The sequence below is a fragment of the Neltuma alba genome, unplaced genomic scaffold (assembly GCF_004799145.2).
Source record: "Neltuma alba isolate B1F8T4 unplaced genomic scaffold, ASM479914v2 tig00012167_pilon, whole genome shotgun sequence".
NCBI classification, from domain to species: Eukaryota; Viridiplantae; Streptophyta; class Magnoliopsida; order Fabales; family Fabaceae; genus Neltuma; species Neltuma alba.
In genome coordinates this window covers 100,065-117,765 of record NW_021636714.1, presented here as the reverse complement: position 1 = coordinate 117,765, position 17,701 = coordinate 100,065, and the positions used below count along the sequence as shown (strand labels likewise).

Genomic DNA, 17,701 nt, shown 5'->3' with positions numbered 1-17,701 from the left:
CCAGCTTCACTGTTCAATTAAATTAAAAAAAAATTCTAAATTTCATTATTGGCCCTTGTTCCGCCAAGCCGTCAACTTCTTGTGGTTTTTTTTTTGGGCCAGCGATTATAAGGCAGGTGTTGTATTGAAAGATTTTTAGAAAATTCTCAAAGATCTAAATTTCAATCGATTAAATTAAAAAAAAAATTTAAAGAGTGAGAATACTTATGACTCCTATTTGTCTTCTTTTTCCTCACTCCACCCCCCAAAAAAAAATTCCCTCTACCTATAAATAATTTATTTTTTCTTATCTTAACATATAATTAAGAAAAATCAGTAAGTTAATTATCCAAAATAGATGTGTGTTAACTTTTTTAAAGTACTTCTCATTTTACTCATTAAGAATATGAAGACTATTCTTAATATATACAATCAATAAAAGTAATTTAATGGAAAAAAAGTAAAAGTAATTTAAGAAAAAATAATAAATAAGAGAGGCAAAGGATATTAGGGTTTTTTTTTTAATCTTCTATGTATCAGAAAAGCTGTCATTTATCAACTTGTTTTTACAACAATTAGTTGACTTAATTAAAGCTTGAAAGTTATTAATAATGATCATTTTATTCAAAAAATAAAAATGGGAGGGCCCAAACGGCATTGTTTTTGGCATGGCTTTAGAACGGGGACTGGAGGGGGGGGAGAGCCGAACCCCGTCCGTTGAGGAAAACTGAAGGGGTGTTTGGGAAACTTAAAACTATGGTTTCAGAAACACTTTTTCGCAAAACGAGATAATCTCCTCCACATATTTACTTCGTAATCCGTAAAAGCACTTCTGAAACCATGGTTTAGTTTTTATCCAAACACCTCTGAAAAGGCTGCGTTCAACTTGATGAATCGACGAAACGTTTATAGACTCAAACGACTTGTCGTTTGACGCTTGTTCTCGCTAGACATGAAATGGGATCTGCAAAATCTCCTGCTTCTCCGTCTCTCCTTCCTCTCACTGTCAAGTTAGAGAATTGAGCCATCCCTTTTCGGATTCGAGTCTTGCCGCGCTGCCTACGGTGTAACTGGTGCGTTACCTGTAAGTCTTCTTTCAAGTTACATGTGTTTTTTTACTTTTTTTCTTTTTGGCCCCCTCGTTTCCTAATTATCTGATTGTACGTATTCTTAGCTTTCTAGCTATACTATTTGTCTGCTTTTGACCCTTGTTTTAGCGCCCTAACTTTAGTGCAAGTGACGTACGGTATGGTTATGCTTTATTTGTTTTTACTTGCAATACAACATTCATTTCAGTTCCATTTAGGGGAAGTTAGAAATTCAATATTAGATTTTGACTCGTAGATTGCATGCATTTTTTGTTTTAGCTTATGCACGAGTTTGCAAATTGCAAAATTTCAGAGCTACGCATGTTATATGGTTTGCTAGGGCTATACTGGTGTGCAACAGTGCTGGAGAGTTAGAATAAGGCTTTAGGGATTGATTTCAAGCTTTCCCAGAATCCCATTCGACCATAAGTTCAGTGGCTAGCACAGCAGTGTGACCACAACTTCAAATATTATCTGATTGTATTTGTGTGATTGTCATACCTATATGTTTGCCTCCCTTATGCCCAGGGTTTGTGAGTGTTCCCTACTTGGATTCTTGATGAAAGGTTAAATTTGAAGGTTTCTGCTCTATTTATATTTTATTGGACTTGAATTTGTTTAAAGTTTTGTGTCTTTTTTCTTTCTTCTTTTCTCTTTGTTATCTTTTTTGTTTCGTCCAAAAACTGTCTCAACCAATATATTATTGATTGACTATATTGCATGCTGTTGCTATTCAAATTTGTTAATTGAATATGTCTTTCAGCTGTAAATTTTGATTGGGACTTCTTGCACCAACTTCTCCATCTGTAGCTAAATCCCCTGGATCCAAGATGGATGATGGACACCAGCGTGAAAATGGAAGACAAAAGGTGGACTACTACAGAGGAGCTCATTCCCTGGTAAGTAGAATGGTTAAATTTTTCTATGTTTTTCTTAGCCATGTTTTTCTGGAATAATTTCATTGGATTGGAGTTAATTGTGCAGTGGAGCATGGCTCCCCAGCCTCAGGTAAAGGAACCAAATGCCCTGGTTATGAATAAGAAAATTATGTCTGTTATTGCCGAGAGAGAAGCAGCAATTCGAGAATGTAATGCAGCTTTATCTGAAAAGAATGAAGCCTTGGCTGCTCGAGATGAAGCCCTTCGGCAGAGGGACGAAGCGCTTCTGCAGAGGGATAATGCCTTGATGGAACGGGATAATGCTCTTGCTGCCCTTCAAATCCAGCATAATGCTACCAACTTCTCATTGGGTTGTGGCTCTCAACGTGGATCAAAGCGGATGCACCATTCCTCAAATCATTTCAGTCAAATGGCAGAAGGTACTTATAGAACAAAGGATTTGACCACAACTAATGCCCTTCCGGTAACTATAGTCTCTTCTGAAGCAGGCAAGTATAATCAGGCCAAGAGAACAAGGGAGAACAAGGCAGATTCTTCTAAGGCGTCAAAACCACCAGGCAAAGGGAAAAAAGTGAGTGAGGACTTGAATAGGCGGGCTTCTTCCGAAGTGACAAAGATCAAGTCTGAGTGGGATAAACAGGATGTTGGATTGAATTTGATTCAATTTGATGAAAATACCATGCCAGCCCCTGTTTGCACATGTACTGGAGTACCACGGCAATGCTACAAATGGGGGAATGGTGGGTGGCAGTCATCTTGTTGTACCACCACCTTGTCCATGTATCCGCTACCGCAGCTTCCAAACAAGCGACATGCACGAGTTGGAGGGCGAAAGATGAGTGGAAGTGTATTTACAAGACTTCTTAGCAGGGTGGCCGCTCAAGGCCGTGATTTATCTATACCATTGGATCTCAAGGACTACTGGGCCAGACACGGAACAAATCGCTACATCACCATCAAGTAACCTTTAAAACCTCCTTCCACTTGGAGTTACGTTCCACTTCTTTCTCCTCTTCCTGGCCTTTAACTGAAATTGTGTCTTGACACGAACGATATGCTTGAATGTTTGAAAAGCAAGGGAATTTTTCAGTACAAGGCTGGTTCTCTTGCTTAATTTTAAATTACTAGTATAGCTTGACCCAACTTATATTCCTAAATGTGGATATCTGTAAGTACCATCTCTGTAAATGCAGTAGCCTAGATGGCCAAAGTGTGAGCTGTTTTGCATTCTTACTGTCCGTTATAAATCTTCCCTTTCTCAGCGGCTGTGCCTTTAATCTTACAGATTATTGGCAAAGATAGCCAGTTGAAGAAGTGTTTATTTCTTTCTTTCTTTTTGAATATTCTTCTTCTTTCTTGCTTCGATTTTTTTTTTTTTGGTGTTTTGTTTTGGGGGAGTAGCAGATTATTGTTTCGGAGTAGTTGGCTTAGGTTCTATAAATAGTTATGCCCCCACCCAATATTGCACGCCATGTATCTCCCGTCGCATTGATAGGCTGTGGCATATAAAACGCTTTCTTGCTTGGCGCTGATTTTTCACATTCATGTAAGTTATTATATATATACCAGATTTAAAATAATATTACCTCTGGTCTTTAATATAAGATCCCGTTTGACTTTTATATTAGTCCTAAATATAAACCCCCAATCCATTTGTCTCTCATATTTACTCAATTTTTTTCAAGATAGTCTTTTTAATAATTATAGTTTTAACCAACATACTTGATTAGTAAGGATATTTTAAGAAAGACAATACTTATTTATTACAAATAACTAACTTAACTTCTTTTCTTAATTTCTTCAAATTAGTCAACTGACTCTTACAATTAAAACCGTAGGTAATATAAAGAAGAGAAAGATGGTTGTTGGAAGAAAAAACAGGGACTTTTTACATCTCTCTCTCTCTTTATATATATATATATATATATATATATATATATATAAAATCTCTGAACGTATCACTGCGTCCAATTTGTTAATTTTAAATTTGATATCCCTCTATGTAGTTATACTAATTTCCGTGGATTACCTATCTCTCCATCTCCAAGGCTTCCTTTTCAGATTCGGCTCATTCATTTCCACTTCCTCTACACCTTCGCAAGAGAACAAAAAGGAGCACGCTTCATGCTAAAATTTTGAATCGAGTATGGACAGAAACTAACATGATTTACAAGTTGTGGGGAGAATAGCCCCAAGCCGTCGAGATGAAATGAATTGGATATGTACAATATCTACATTTGTATATACAATAACCACTTTGGGAGGGAAACAGCGTAATTTCAGCTGCCGACGTCAAAGTACTTTGGATTAGAAGGAAAATGATATTCCACATGTAACTGCAACGTAAACAAAGAGAAGGCCATGATTAGATGATGAGACTTCACATAAAAACAGAGAGAATTTGAATTTAATGCGTGAATGCTTCTACGACTACTTCTCAAAAACTTGCACATACCTTGCCCTCATCTGCATCTGAATGACGTTGAGGAAACACTACCCTCATATCGTCATACAAGTAGAAACGCCTTTCATCTTCAATGTCTGCAATATTTTTCGCTTCTGCAGACACAGGATCAGATTTGCACTTATGAACAGCCCTTGAACGTTTCCTAGGCAAAGGGCACAAGAAGCGGAGGTGAAGAGCATAAAGCAGAACTCCATTGTTACACTCCTTGGTGTGTTTGCAGCTCCCATATCCATCTTTATCTCTACTGGTAGTATTTGAGATCATTGAGGACTTAGCATCCTCTTGTATCTCAGAATCTCCTTGGTATTCTTTAGCCGTCAGAGAATTCGAGCCAGGTGACGTCAAACTAATCTTTTGCCGCAGGAATGTCTGGTTCAGAAGTTCACGAAAAAAGCAAATCAAACTATGGTACCAAAATTTCACCCTTCGAGGGATAGGAAAACCCCTTTGCAATTTACACGGAAAAAAACATCGTCACATGTGGATCGTATTTAACAACAATGTCAGGTTTCAATTTAAATTGAAACGAAATAGCTCCAGCCTAAAAGTTTTGATTTTAATCATGTAAGGCATGCCCATGACAGGCGGGGTTTAATTCTTTTCACATGAGAAGTTGCACATCCGCATTCCATATATGAAGGTTGAGGAAGATCATTGTGAAACAAAGAAATGGATATCTTCGTATGCCCCTCAGTTTAAATTTTGCAATTTTCATCAAAGAGCAGAAAGCATGTCAAATGCAAATGGATGATTGCATGCTGTCAAAATTTGAACGTAAAATTCGTTACCTTAGAACCAGCTGGCATGTCGCACAAATCATAATTGCAAAAGAAGGTGTGAATGGGAGTCTTTTCTGGATTGCTGAGGACCTGCAGTTACAAGCTCAGTCATTTTTCACACGCAAGTCTTGTACACCATGCACAATTCCACACATGAAAAACATGTAGCTAAGAAGCTACTGGTGAAATTCTAACCGTTTCTACCCAGCATTACACGTCAAAACTAACCAATTATCTATCAGTATAACTTGTTGGCCCAGCAGTAATAATGATCCTGAATGCATCTTGTGTGACGTCATTTAAAACCATCCGTCACTGCATGAATAAATTAGTGGAACCGTAATTCACCCTACAGATCAGCAAAATCTATGTTGAGAGTAGCCTCATTTACCTCATCCAAATTCCAATTTTATCATGATTCTTGTCATGTTGATAGCAATATATCGTAAAAACCTCATTATGCTTTCATTTCTCAACTAATTAAGAAACTGAGAGGTTTAGTAGCGAAGTACCAGTTGAATACGTCCTTTCACGGGTATACGTATGCGGCTCTTTTCAGTTCGGGATTCATCCATTTTAATGGTCCTCTGAACTTTGCTTACTCTAGAATTGCTTGATATCAGCTTTCCTGAAATGTTAATGGATGAATAATACAACAGGTACTTATCTCCATCCACACTTGTTACTGCAAATGGAATTTTCTGTGATCGTGGCGAGAAGTTTCCCCCAGTTACATTCAGCACAGCAAGGAAGCCATCAATTCTCTGTAAATTGGTGGTAACATTTACGACTAAAATAAAAAGATGAACACTCAAAAATTACCAAATTCATTATAAATAAATACAGAGCAAAACAAGATCGTAAATAGAAATAATGTCAACCTGACTAACTTTCCCAGAGAGTAAACGACCAGACAACAGGGATTCCTCAAATGAACCAACTAAGGACCTTCTTACTGGGACTCCACTTAAAGTTCTAAACTTGCCATGCCGAGGAGGAAAACTTGCACCATGCGAACATTCTTCTATGCCACTGTTATCTTCAAAAGTAAACATGTTGAATGTATGGTGCAGATTGTTAGAGTCTTGCAGTAAATTACTTGGCGTGCTAAAGTTGTCCACCTTCTGAGCAGATAAAAAACCTGCAACAGTTCTATCAAGTGAAAGTTCCATGTCTTTTAAATTGACATTGTCATCATCCAACATAAATGTAACATCCCCACGTTCTCCGCTCAATTTCGTTCTTTCAGAAAATTTTGGACCTAGAGGAGATAAAGGGAAGGATGGTGGCGTCGACACTTTTTTGTGAGGTATAGACAATGCTGCTGTTTGGGAACTTATGCTGCTGTTTCGCTTCCCGTCTTTGCAAAGTGAAAGGTCACGATTGGGTAGGACATGGTTTTCTCTAGAGTCAGTATAGGATAAATTTGTTGCGCCCAGAAAGCAAAATTCAGACGAAATAGGGGAGTGAAGATAGCCAGAGTCTGCAAAATGAACCTTCTTATACTCTTGCAGAACAGGATCCTTATAACCATCATCACCACCCTTTGAACAACTCCTATATGTGCTAATGTCAATGTCCAGAGGATCACCTTTAAAATGATCAGCAAGAAGCATCCCATTCAAGGGCGACAATAATCGCTTTTTGACATGTGAACCGGTAGCCTCACTTGCGTCTCTTTTGACATTAAAAATGGTCGAGGAATAGCCATTTCCACCCCCATCATTATTAGCAGGGGAAGATAATGCCCTTAATTGAAAACCTACAGTCCTTGAAGCAGGTACATGCATAGTATGACGCCCAGCCTTGGCAGACAACCTGCCAATTCGTTCCATGGGGTTGAGCTTTAATTTTTGCAGGTTGGAGCTACCATCATTACGCATATTTAAGAATTGTGATTCCTTTGAAAGCTCTGCAACTTTTTTCCTCTCAGTGGTGAGCATGTCAAGTTGCAGGCAATTACTTAGGTCTTCTCCAGGTAAGGCATTGAAATCATAGCTGCTCAAGTTGGCAATTCTTGGCGGAGTTTGCACAAGAGTGCCTAGTGATGCAGCCACCTCTTCGGCAACACAGCCTGAAGGCATATGTGGTAACCCCATTTCTATATTAAGAACACAGTACTTCAAAAGTTTTGAGCTGAACTTTCCTTCTTTACTCACTCTCTTCTATCAACACCTTGTTTTAAGCACATTGATGCACAAGAATTGGTAATTTCATTTACCGTCTGTACCAGGAAAACCAAGCAGACCAACCCCCGCGCAGCCGAGAATGACCTAACCCCCTCCAGTGAAATAAGTCATTCTTACTAAGCAGACTCAGACACATCATTCCATGTCAAAAGGCAACCACCATTATCAAACCAGATGCGATCTCCTGCCGAATTATTGCGAAAAAAAATGTTTATTTACCAGTTCTGTTTGGCTGGTTTAGTAGTCAGTACAAATAAATTATTTATAAGAAAAATCAGCAAATTTCAAAATTCAGTCCTCCACTTTATTATATATTAGTAAGAAGTAGATTGATGGAGTTAGACATAATTCAAAAACTTCGAAATTAGTTGCCTAAGTTCAACCATATTAAGACTCGAACAGCAATCACAAGGAAAACTAAATAGAAACGTCCGTAAACCCAGACAAGTACTGTGATTCGTTGTTCGGAAAAATTGGGTTTTCCATCATCTGGAATGCTATACATCCAAGGATGGATAAGTGATAATGCGTCCCCGCGTTACTCCAAAATCGGAAGAAGAGCAAAGATGAAAGCAACAAGGGGGCCAGGGGTGCGATGAGAAGACGCACCAGAGAAAACGCAAATTAAGCGACAATCCAGAGAAGGGGCAGAATCTAGCCTCTGGAAATCACAAAGAAATCGAATCAAAGGGATTCAAACGGGATCAAGAAGAAGAAAACGATGTTGGTTTGATTGACCAGTGAAGGCATATCCCATCTCTCACGTAAAACGTGGGAGCGATAAAATGGAGGGAGGGAGGATTTGGAGGAAGCGTGGGAAGAAGAAGAAAGGAAGGGAATGTGGGACATGGCTTAGCCTCAATTTTCTGGTTGTCTGCGTTTGTACCTTTGAAAACCACTGCTTGCGAGAAGGAAACCACATATCCGCTTTGTGTTGCCATTTGCGCCACTCTTTTCACTTCACGTATCCATCAATGTGGATCCTTACAATGGGCCAAGAGAACATGGATTATTGCAATAATCCATACAATATTTGTTAATTACGAATCTTTAGACTTTGACCGGGCTATATTTAATTAGACGTTAGGCATGCAACTTATGGGATTACTAAATTATATATATTTAATTGGTTGCTTAAATACAAACTCAGGTTAGATTTCATGTGAATACAAAAGATGTTTCTAGACTCTCAATTAAGTTTAACAATAACAAATAGTCATAAAAAAAAAAAAAAAAAAACTCGCACTGCAAAAGTAAATAGACAACAACAGTTTTTCTTTCATGTTTTGTTATCTTTTAATTGAAAAAAAAAGAAAGGGAAGCAACTTCTTTAGCAGCCTACGTAACTTCACGAGAGAATGATCAGCTGATGTGCTCATTTGGTGCACATTATGACAAGTATCAGATGGTAGTGGTTATAAAATAAGATCTAAATTGTTGTAATTCAATTTCAACCGTTCAAATTCAAGACTTCAAATATATGACTTCGTAAACAGTAAATTCTTCATGAATGAATATTACTCTTCCGGTCCTTAATATAAGACCTATTTAACTAATTTGATTACATTAAAAAAGTTAGGTAAGTTAGCTAATTATAAAAAATGTGACACATTTTTTCTAAAACAACATAATCATCTTTTTTAATATTTCTTCTCCCTCTTCTACTTGATTATGATTGAGAGAATATCTATAGGGATAATTTAGAAAAAAATTAATAAATATAAAAAATGGGTTTTATATTTAGGACCAAAACCAACTCAACAATTAGATCATATATTAAGAACCAGACGAGTATTAAATAAGTAAACATCATATAAGGACATTTAAAAGAAAATCAACATTGTTTACTTATACATAAGGATGGAGGGAAGATATAATAGTGCCTGCTACCGCTAATTTTACATTTTATTTTCTATGTTTTTTTTAATAAAATAACTTCACAAACAAGAGAAGATCTTGCTCCAAATGCAACTGCGAGGAAGGAGACTTGTGTTTCTCCATAACAAATTCTAAAATTTTTTGCTCCTTTGCAATGAATATAAGAAGAGGAGACTTCTGGAGTTCTTTTTTGCCGCTATCCCGGGCGACAGACAAAATAATACTACTTTTGATATTTAATATAAAAATTTATTTAATTTTTTTTTAAATATAAAATTTCAATCCGTTTTATTTTTCATATTTATTTATTTTTCAAAAATAATTCTTAGTTTTAACCCAAAAAAAAACTTGATTAGCAAGATTTTTTTTAAAAAAAAAACATTTATTTATTACAAATAACTTAACTTATTTCTTTAATTTATTTAAGTTAATCAACTAATTCTTATATTTGATACTAGAAATAGTATTAAGAGAAGTTGAAAATATCAAAATAATAAATGGAAATAAATTTATTGCTTACTTTTCTTTTGGGGGGAGGGTGCTTTCCAATAAGAACACTGGCGGGTCATAACGGAGACGAGGGTGTCCCTGGAAACTGTACAGCAAAGGGATTCCATCCTAAACATACAAAATCTAAGGATCCCCATTGTACATCATACCGCAAAAACTATATTATCAAATGAACGCAAAAAAATGGCAGCACTACGAAAGGGAGAAAATTTATTTTAAGAAAAAAAAAATCCAGGCCCCCTACCTCGAAATGCCGAGAACAGCAGAGACTGATTATTTGCCCCAAAGTAACCCAACAAAAAAAAAAAAAAACCATTTACAGGCCTACTTGATGAATTGATTACTTGAACGGACGCTTGAGTCTCCATGATGAATCTGTTTTCTTTGTTTTCTTACCTCTGTAAGGTCCTGAAGCAGCATGACCTTCAACAGATCCTTTTGGTTTTGAATTAAATACTGAGGAGCCAAAGGAAGCATCAGGTTCAGTGGCACCAAATGAAACAGGTCCCTTGTGAGATGCATCCAATGGATAACCAACGGCACCGTCTTGATGAGGCGGTGGGAATTTCTCGCTCTTACTTTTTGCATTTGCATGTGTCACAACTCTCCACCTCTGAAATTCAGTGAGAAACACGTGACATGTGATGTTGTTCCGGGTATCAAATTGGACAATATACTCAGGTCCACAGCTCAATTTACCATGACTGATCAGATAAAACAATGCGACTCACGAAGTTTAATGACTTTAAGATTGAAATAAAATAAAAGGACTCATTAAACCAAAAAAAAAAAAACTTAAACTGCCGGGATAGCCTTGGATCATAATTTATTGCTGAGGAAGACAAAATGACAAGTCTCCATGAAAACTATAGGTTGAAGGAAGAGGAATTCAAAACCTCATAAAAGCATATCTAAGTGAGCCGAGGCCATGTTGGGGGGAACATAAAATAATAATGAAAACATATGTAACGTACATCTAAGTTTGATTGGATCTCTGCATTGGCTTCCGGAGCAGGAATTGCCCGACCACGCTCACGTACTCTGACTCTTTTGGCACCATCAACTGCATTAGTTTTCCCATTTAGAGCTTTTTGTCTGAAAATGAAACAAGTGCTACATCGTCAGCACCCAGACGAAATCAGTACCAGAAGTTATCAAACACGTGAAAAGAAAAAGAACCTTCTAGCTTCCTCATCTCTCAGTTTTATATCCAGTTCTTTGCTGGGAGGATACTTTGGCAAACTTGACGGTTCACAAGCATAGGGCTCAGTGGTAAAAAACTGCAGAGAGGAAAAATTTGCAAATGCATTACATCTCAAACAATTTTTTTTTGGGGGTAAAAATCTCAAACATAAAGTTAATCCTGAAGTAATCACTCACATCACTATTTAGAGCAGCCGAGGCAGTTCCACGATCATCAGGATCTATTGAAAGAAGAGTACATATTAGATGTACAGAAGAAGGAGGGAAATCCTTGAAGGTTTCTAAAATGCATCGTTTATATGGCTGCTGTGGCTTAAAGAGTGTAGCATTTGGAAGTTTATATTTCTTCCAGTAGTCATCAGATGGAGAACCACATAATTTAAATATTTTGTGCAGTTGTTCAACCTACAAAAGATTCAATATTAGTCAAACGTCATCCTGAAAAAAGCAATTGCAGAGCAAAAAGTAAATAGATAATGAATGGGTTGCAGAAAAATAATTGGCTAATTAACTGCAAAACAGAAATATTAAAGTTTACATTCAGGAGTCGTGGTAATTCAGCCATATACAAGCCAGTAGTGGGTACAGTATTGAAAATGAAGACTCTCATAAACTAATGTGCGGTTTAAAAAGGTCCTCTGTTCCAGTTACTTCTTTTCCTTTCTAGTGCCTTGGCCTTTTTTTTTTTTGGGATTAATAGTGTCCTGGACTTTAATCTAGTCAGTCTTATGCTTAATGAATCTCATCTAATCCGTTAAATCACAGTTCAGTAACATAAAAAAATAAAAAAAAAAAATCAGGCTGATGAAGCAGCTCAACATGAGTCCATTGCCTTAGCACCAAATGGCCAATAAAAATGGCAACAAGAAGTCAAGCCCACAATAGAGCAAGATGAAATAAGATAAGATGAGCACAAACTGGCACTATACATATTTCAGGGCAATTTAGAAGACAATAGATATAGTAGTATTAAAAGCTAGAAAACAGCCACATGAGGATCAACACAAAAAGCAATACCTCTGTTCGGCCAGGCATGATTGGCTTCCCCGTAAGCAGCTCTCCCAAGATGCAGCCAGCACTCCAGATGTCAATACCAACACCATAGTATGTAGCCCCAAGAAGAAGCTCAGGAGCACGATACCAAAGCGTGACAACTCTACTTGTCAAAGGCTGCTTGTGCTCAGGATCATAGAAAGTTGCCAGTCCAAAATCAGCGATTTTAAGGATTCCTTCATCGTCAATAAGCAGATTAGAACCCTTGATATCACGATGCAAGACACCTTTGCTATGGCAATGCTCAAGGCCAGAGAGTAATTGCTTCATATAGCATTTCACCTGCCAAAGAGAAAATACTGAGAAACAAATCAGCCTCTCTACTTTTCTTTTTTTTCTTCTTCTTCTTCCTTTTGACACACAAATGAGGAGACCTCTAGTTTTCTTGGCACTGCATTAGGCATCAACGATTTAAAAAACTCCTCAACCAAGCATGTCAAGAATAAAATTTCCATACAGCAAATAATGGATCCCCATTTGTTATTCGATAACACTAGTAAGGAATTTCTTCCCCAAAAGAAAAAATTCTAGGGATGGATAAAACATAACAATGGCCGCATCACAATTGAATGTCCAATCAGGCACCTCGTATCAGTGTTTGTAGATACTGCAGACATTCTTGACAAAAGAAGAGGAAAGTTCCTTCATTTCAGTACTCAGTACTGACATCCTAATAAATAAAGTAAAAATTAAATGGCCTTACTTTATGGAGCCATGGATCAAAGGAACATTCAAAGTGATTGCATGAAGGAGAAAGGTAACTGAAAACATCATACGAAAATCTTCAGGCATTATATGGCTATGAGAAAAATACCTAAACTAAACATAAATATCATTATGTACAGGACTCAATACAGTCCAGAAAACTCAGAGCAACATCAAACACCTACGCCCCAATGATAATCACTGAAAAATAATATAGGATTTGAGTTTAAACTTAGCAAGGAGACAAAATAATAACCTAAAGCACAATTAAATGATGCATACCTAAATTTAGCTAGTATGCCAAATTGAAAACGACAAGAAAAAAAACAGATGGTAAATACTTTCACAGCGAACAAACTTGAGCTTAAATTTGTCGTACTTGAGGTTCAGTGAACTTAACACCTTGCCCAGCAGCCAGCCCCGCAAGATCATGTTCCATATACTCGAATATTAAGTAAAGACTGCATGACATTCTAGAAGTAACCAAGCCCTCGAGTTTGACGATGTTGGGGTGATCAAGCCGCCTCAAAACAAGAATCTCTCTCGCCATGAACTTCACACTCTCTGGCTCCAGATTATCAAACCTAACTTTCTTTAAAGCTACTATCTTTCCGGTAAGAAGGTCTCTCGCCTTGTATACATTGCTATACGTCCCTTGTCCAATCTGAAAACTCAGGACACAAAAAATGCATACCAACACCCTTTAAACTTTCAACTTTTGTGAGCCAAAAAAAGGAAAAGAGATTCGGGAATCACAGAAATAAAGTCAATTTCTCTGATCACCTTCGCAAGTTTCTCGAACGTGTTGGCGCGCCGAGGAGTCCAATCTCGGATTGCGTCGCCAGCTACAGCCATCAACCAAGACGGCCACCCCTGTTGGGTTTGAGCACGTGGATCAAGACTAGGTTGCCGGCGTTCCAGTCCCTGGAGATTATAAACAAATTCGCCGCCATGCTGTCGAGTCCTTTGCTTCTCCTTCGCCTTCCCTCTGTTCCCAACGCCAACAGCATTACCTCCGTCAGCAACAGAGCTTTGCTCAGGACGGTTCTGAGCTCCGGAGCCCCCCCTTGGGCCTGCATCATCCTTCGCCGCTCCGAGCACGCAACCCATCCGTCAGCTTCGTCCGGTGGCAGAGAATCGAAATCACATGGGAATAAAAAAAATGAGGGACCTTGCAGGGAGGACAAAACGCCAGTAACTGGCGGCAGATCCCGATGAAGCGGGGGTCGCAGAAATCGCCGGCGATAGACGATGGGTAGGCAAAGGTGGAAATTGGAATAGCCCGCGAACGGGAACACAAGGACAAGCTCTCTGAGAAGGAACGACTCGCCGAGGAAGCGGGCTTCTCCACTACGAGTCTGCTGAGAGTTCTAATAGCACAGAATATGAGGAAACCGGCCATAGCTTTGGAAACAATAACGGAATTGCCACTCTGAGTTTCTGAAAGTCTGAGTTGGAGCTGTCAGTGAAACCGTGAAGACTGAAAGACTGCAGAGATCGAAAAAGTCCAAAACGACACAGCATGATGAAGTCAGAGATCTTGGAGCCCAAAACAACAACAAAAGTCAAATTTACGTTCATTAATAAGATTGCGTCATTTATGCGTTAGGCCTAGGCCACAAAATGACCCAAAAGAATAGGGCAAGGCTTTAACTATATTAATCCACTTAATAAAAACAAGAGATAATTAATTCAGTTCCCTAAAAATGAAAATGCTACAGTGGTTTGAGTTTGTGAGCATATGAAAGGGGCATTAAAATATTGGGGCGGAAATCAAGTGAGTTCCACCAACCTTGTCCAAACGCAATAAATACTAAATAATGGCCCTTCCTTAAAGGCAATGGAAAGCAATGAGACGTATTCTGTTTTAGGACATCATCTCCACTTTCTCTCTCTCCGCTGGGTCTGGCTAAAGTTAGTAAGCTTTTTCCATTCTTGCATTTTATTTTACCTTTTCTTTTAATTTCAATAATTTTTTGAGAAAGAAAAACCCCAAAGAGAGGGGACATACACACCATTAATTTAATTTGGTATTTTGACTTTTCTTGTGACCACATACCATGTGCTTTTTTTTTTTTATCGCGAAATAAACCCGTGATGAACGCAGGAGAAGCCGAGCAATTCATTAGCTTCAAGGCAGAAATGCATATATATAGACTCCAAATCAGCGCGCGAAACGGCCAAACATGAATATCGTCCCATTTGATAACTCCTTTCTATATAAAAATCATGACAAATAATACTCTTTTGATTCTAAATATAAAACTCATTTTATAGTGTAATTTATACTACAAAATAAATTTTATATTTAAAACCGGAATGAGTATTATTTATAAGAACCCAAAGAAAGAACATAATTGTCAAAAATAACAAGCTGCTAGCAATGGTCAAATTAAATGTCAATATTCAATATTTTCTTCGCCCCATTAATTAGTTTGGTACGTGAAAAATAGAAAAAAGAAAAACAAGACGAAATGGGTTATAATAACATTCTCACATCTTTAATACGTGTTAGTTAAAGCAAAGAAAATTATAGCAGCGTGACATGAAAAAGTCAGGATATTCTATAAATGATGAATGAAATAATTTGTTCTGGATTCCTTCTACATGCATAAATGAATGCACTTTAGTTTTAGTTGTTCTTATAAAAGATATAAATCTACGCGAGAAAACAAGCAGTACAAGTCAACACGCCAAGGCTGAACCAACTTAAAATTTGAACAGAATAATTGAATTGAATGCTTAAGAGTTAGTGGGGGAGGCTTTGATTTTTCTCATCGCCAGCTCCTAAATTCTGTGGTCATGATGTCATGTGGGGTTTGTTCATCAGTGACGTGACTCTTTCTACGCCTCTGTTAAATACGTCCATGTCATGCCCTGAAACACGACCCTGAACAAATGGGTAATTAAATACGGAAACCTCCAAGTGAAGAAAGCTGTGAGCATAGAGCACACGATGCTCCCTCTATATTCAGAGGTTGACTTGTTGCAGCGAAAAAGGTTTCTGCTAATTGTCAGGTGTTTGGTTTCGCCTAAGTACGTAGGTTGATGCCAGATTTCTTAGATTTAGATTATCTCTAGTGCCCTTTCTTTCTACTATTTTTTTTTTCGTTTCATAACTATTGGATTATAATTCTAATAATTCAGGTTTAACATCTTATAAAAATAATATTATTAAAAAATAAATAAATAAATTTAAATTATTAAACTCTGGCCTGAATAAGTCACAATTGGAATAAAAAATTGAAAAAAATTTGCTTTATAATAACAATCTGTAACTCTGAACTGCTCAGATTAGATTTTAACAGTTTAAATTTATCTAATCTATTTTATATAATAATACTACCTCTAGTTCTAATTATAAGAGTCAGTTGATTAATTTGAGGAGATTAAGGAAGTAAGTTGAGTTAGTTATTTGTCCTGAATATGTGTTGTCTTCCTAAAATATCTTTGCTAATCAAGTGTATTGACTAGAACTATCATTGTTATGAGATCTACTTTGGAAAAAAATGTATAAATATGACAGACAAAGTGGACTGGGGTCTTATATTTACAACCAAAATAAAAGTCAAACGCGGTCTTATATTAAAGACCGGAGGTAGTATTTATTTTTATAAAATATTAAATCTGGACTATTGGACTTCTGATCTAATGGTTATGAAGAGAAAAAGATGGTAGAAGAGGGGAAGAGAATGGGGAGAGCATGTCTAAATTTCTTGGCTTAACCAGCTATTGTCTTCAACAATCTCAATCTCATTTTGAAGCTAGGAATGCAATAAGTTCCAGTTATGATTGCTCCATTATGCGTGTTTGACTTCGACGAGGAATCCATATGTTGAATACGGTGACCTGCTACGATGTTAAAACGAGAACAATTCAAAGTTGAAGTTAGCAACAAAATATTAGTAGAAAAGTTTAGCGTGACGAGCCCTAGCTAGCCTCTGTTTAGATTGAACTTAAAGAGCTTGGGGATTCTGACTTCAAAGGATATTGATTATGATTCAGAGCCAATAATGAGGAAGAAGTAATCCATTTGAAAGCGATGAAGTGAAGTGTTCGATATACTCTGGCTAGACGTGTTAACAGATCGGCTTTGTCACAAACACCAGGATTATTGGGGTTCCTTCCAATATTGATCTTGTTTTGGGAAAAAAATTCTGCAGAAAGGATTGGCTTTCCTCGTCACCAGTCAGGTCCAACTTCCAAAAGGTTATGTTATAACATTCCTCCTAAGTTACTCCGCAATGCAAATTATGGGCTCTCCTTTAACTTGTTCATTACGTTTCAACATCTACTTTAATGGGGGATCCTGTATTTCCTTTCCTCTTTTATAAAAGTTTCACGAGACTGAAAGCACTGATACACACTCCTCAAATGGGATCAGCCTGTGGGAGCCGGATCGTCAGTACAGTGAATTTTTCATCAATTATATGTTAAGGGTTCAATGAAGCAACTTTTTTAGAAGATAAAAGGGACAAATTTTAATTAAAAACTAATGTAAAACTAAGAGACAACCCTCTAATTATCAATCAATTATATCTCTAAACTTAATACTTCTCCGGTTCTAAATATAAGACTCTTATAATGTTGACACTATAAAGGTCTTACATTTAGAACCAGAAGAGTATATATATACATAACTTTTTTAAATTTGGAATCATAAATAAATAACTTTCCTTTTTTTTCCCAACAAATAATAACTTTCTATAACTCGTACAAAATAAATAATAAAACCAAATTAATAACAAAAAAATATCCGCATATATGTGAGAGATTCAGGGAATCATGTACTATGATTTAACCTTTTATTTTCTGGAGAAAAGAAGAATAAAGCGAGCAGGGAACAGGAAAAATGGAGGGGGAGGCTTCGCTTGATTTACGAGGAACTCAGGAAAGATAAGAAAAATAGCTTATTTCTGATTTTTGAGTGATGGAAGAAACAAAAAGACTC

At 37.1% G+C, this 17,701-nt stretch overlaps 3 protein-coding genes across 10 annotated transcripts; 1 reads left to right on the top strand and 2 right to left on the bottom strand.

The window, feature by feature from the left end:
• The first annotated feature begins 851 nt into the window (after nucleotides 1-851).
• Nucleotides 852-3,277, top strand: LOC114724070 (protein BASIC PENTACYSTEINE4-like). 7 transcript variants are annotated; one of them, XM_028910345.1, is made up of 4 exons: nucleotides 852-1,063; nucleotides 1,878-1,966; nucleotides 2,052-2,385; nucleotides 2,455-3,277. In XM_028910345.1, the coding sequence occupies exons 2-4, from the start codon at nucleotides 1,898-1,900 to the stop codon at nucleotides 2,928-2,930; spliced, it is 879 nt and encodes a 292-aa protein (XP_028766178.1). In that variant the 5' UTR covers nucleotides 852-1,063; nucleotides 1,878-1,897; the 3' UTR covers nucleotides 2,931-3,277. The 7 variants fall into 7 exon arrangements, with proteins under 7 accessions (XP_028766178.1, XP_028766174.1, XP_028766175.1 ...); XM_028910341.1 differs by having other exon boundaries at nucleotides 852-1,052; nucleotides 2,052-3,277; XM_028910342.1 differs by having other exon boundaries at nucleotides 852-1,052; nucleotides 1,831-1,966; nucleotides 2,052-3,277.
• An 814-nt stretch (nucleotides 3,278-4,091) lies between these two features.
• On the bottom strand, nucleotides 4,092-8,244 carry LOC114724092 (uncharacterized). Of its 2 annotated transcripts, XM_028910380.1 has the most exons (6): nucleotides 8,011-8,244; nucleotides 6,094-7,585; nucleotides 5,725-5,976; nucleotides 5,222-5,302; nucleotides 4,422-4,802; nucleotides 4,092-4,302 (listed from the first exon to the last, which is right to left on the bottom strand). In XM_028910380.1, the coding sequence occupies exons 2-6, from the start codon at nucleotides 7,309-7,311 to the stop codon at nucleotides 4,246-4,248; spliced, it is 1,989 nt and encodes a 662-aa protein (XP_028766213.1). In that variant the 5' UTR covers nucleotides 7,312-7,585; nucleotides 8,011-8,244; the 3' UTR covers nucleotides 4,092-4,245. The 2 variants fall into 2 exon arrangements, with proteins under 2 accessions (XP_028766213.1, XP_028766212.1); XM_028910379.1 differs by having other exon boundaries at nucleotides 6,094-8,244.
• A 1,518-nt stretch (nucleotides 8,245-9,762) lies between these two features.
• On the bottom strand, nucleotides 9,763-14,143 carry LOC114724093 (probable serine/threonine-protein kinase At1g54610). Its single transcript, XM_028910381.1, has 7 exons — nucleotides 13,534-14,143; nucleotides 13,130-13,414; nucleotides 12,010-12,327; nucleotides 11,170-11,397; nucleotides 10,969-11,069; nucleotides 10,764-10,884; nucleotides 9,763-10,402 (listed from the first exon to the last, which is right to left on the bottom strand). The coding sequence occupies exons 1-7, from the start codon at nucleotides 13,858-13,860 to the stop codon at nucleotides 10,130-10,132; spliced, it is 1,653 nt and encodes a 550-aa protein (XP_028766214.1). The 5' UTR covers nucleotides 13,861-14,143; the 3' UTR covers nucleotides 9,763-10,129.
• Between the last annotated feature and the right edge of the window lie 3,558 nt (nucleotides 14,144-17,701).

Coding starts and splice junctions, on each gene's coding strand:
- LOC114724093 (XM_028910381.1), bottom strand. CDS start 13,860: ATGGGTTGCGTGCTCGGAGCGGCGAAGGATGATGCAGGCCCAAGGGGG. Junction 13,415..13,533: donor CGTTCGAGAAACTTGCGAAG/GTGATCAGAGAA, acceptor CTGAGTTTTCAG/ATTGGACAAGGGACGTATAG. Junction 11,070..11,169: donor CGGCTGCTCTAAATAGTGAT/GTGAGTGATTAC, acceptor TCCTCTCTGCAG/TTTTTTACCACTGAGCCCTA.
- LOC114724070 (XM_028910341.1), top strand. CDS start 1,898: ATGGATGATGGACACCAGCGTGAAAATGGAAGACAAAAGGTGGACTAC. Junction 1,967..2,051: donor ACAGAGGAGCTCATTCCCTG/GTAAGTAGAATG, acceptor TTAATTGTGCAG/TGGAGCATGGCTCCCCAGCC.
- LOC114724092 (XM_028910379.1), bottom strand. CDS start 7,311: ATGGGGTTACCACATATGCCTTCAGGCTGTGTTGCCGAAGAGGTGGCT. Junction 5,977..6,093: donor TCTCTGGGAAAGTTAGTCAG/GTTGACATTATT, acceptor ACCAATTTACAG/AGAATTGATGGCTTCCTTGC. Junction 5,303..5,724: donor TGAAAGGACGTATTCAACTG/GTACTTCGCTAC, acceptor TTGTAACTGCAG/GTCCTCAGCAATCCAGAAAA.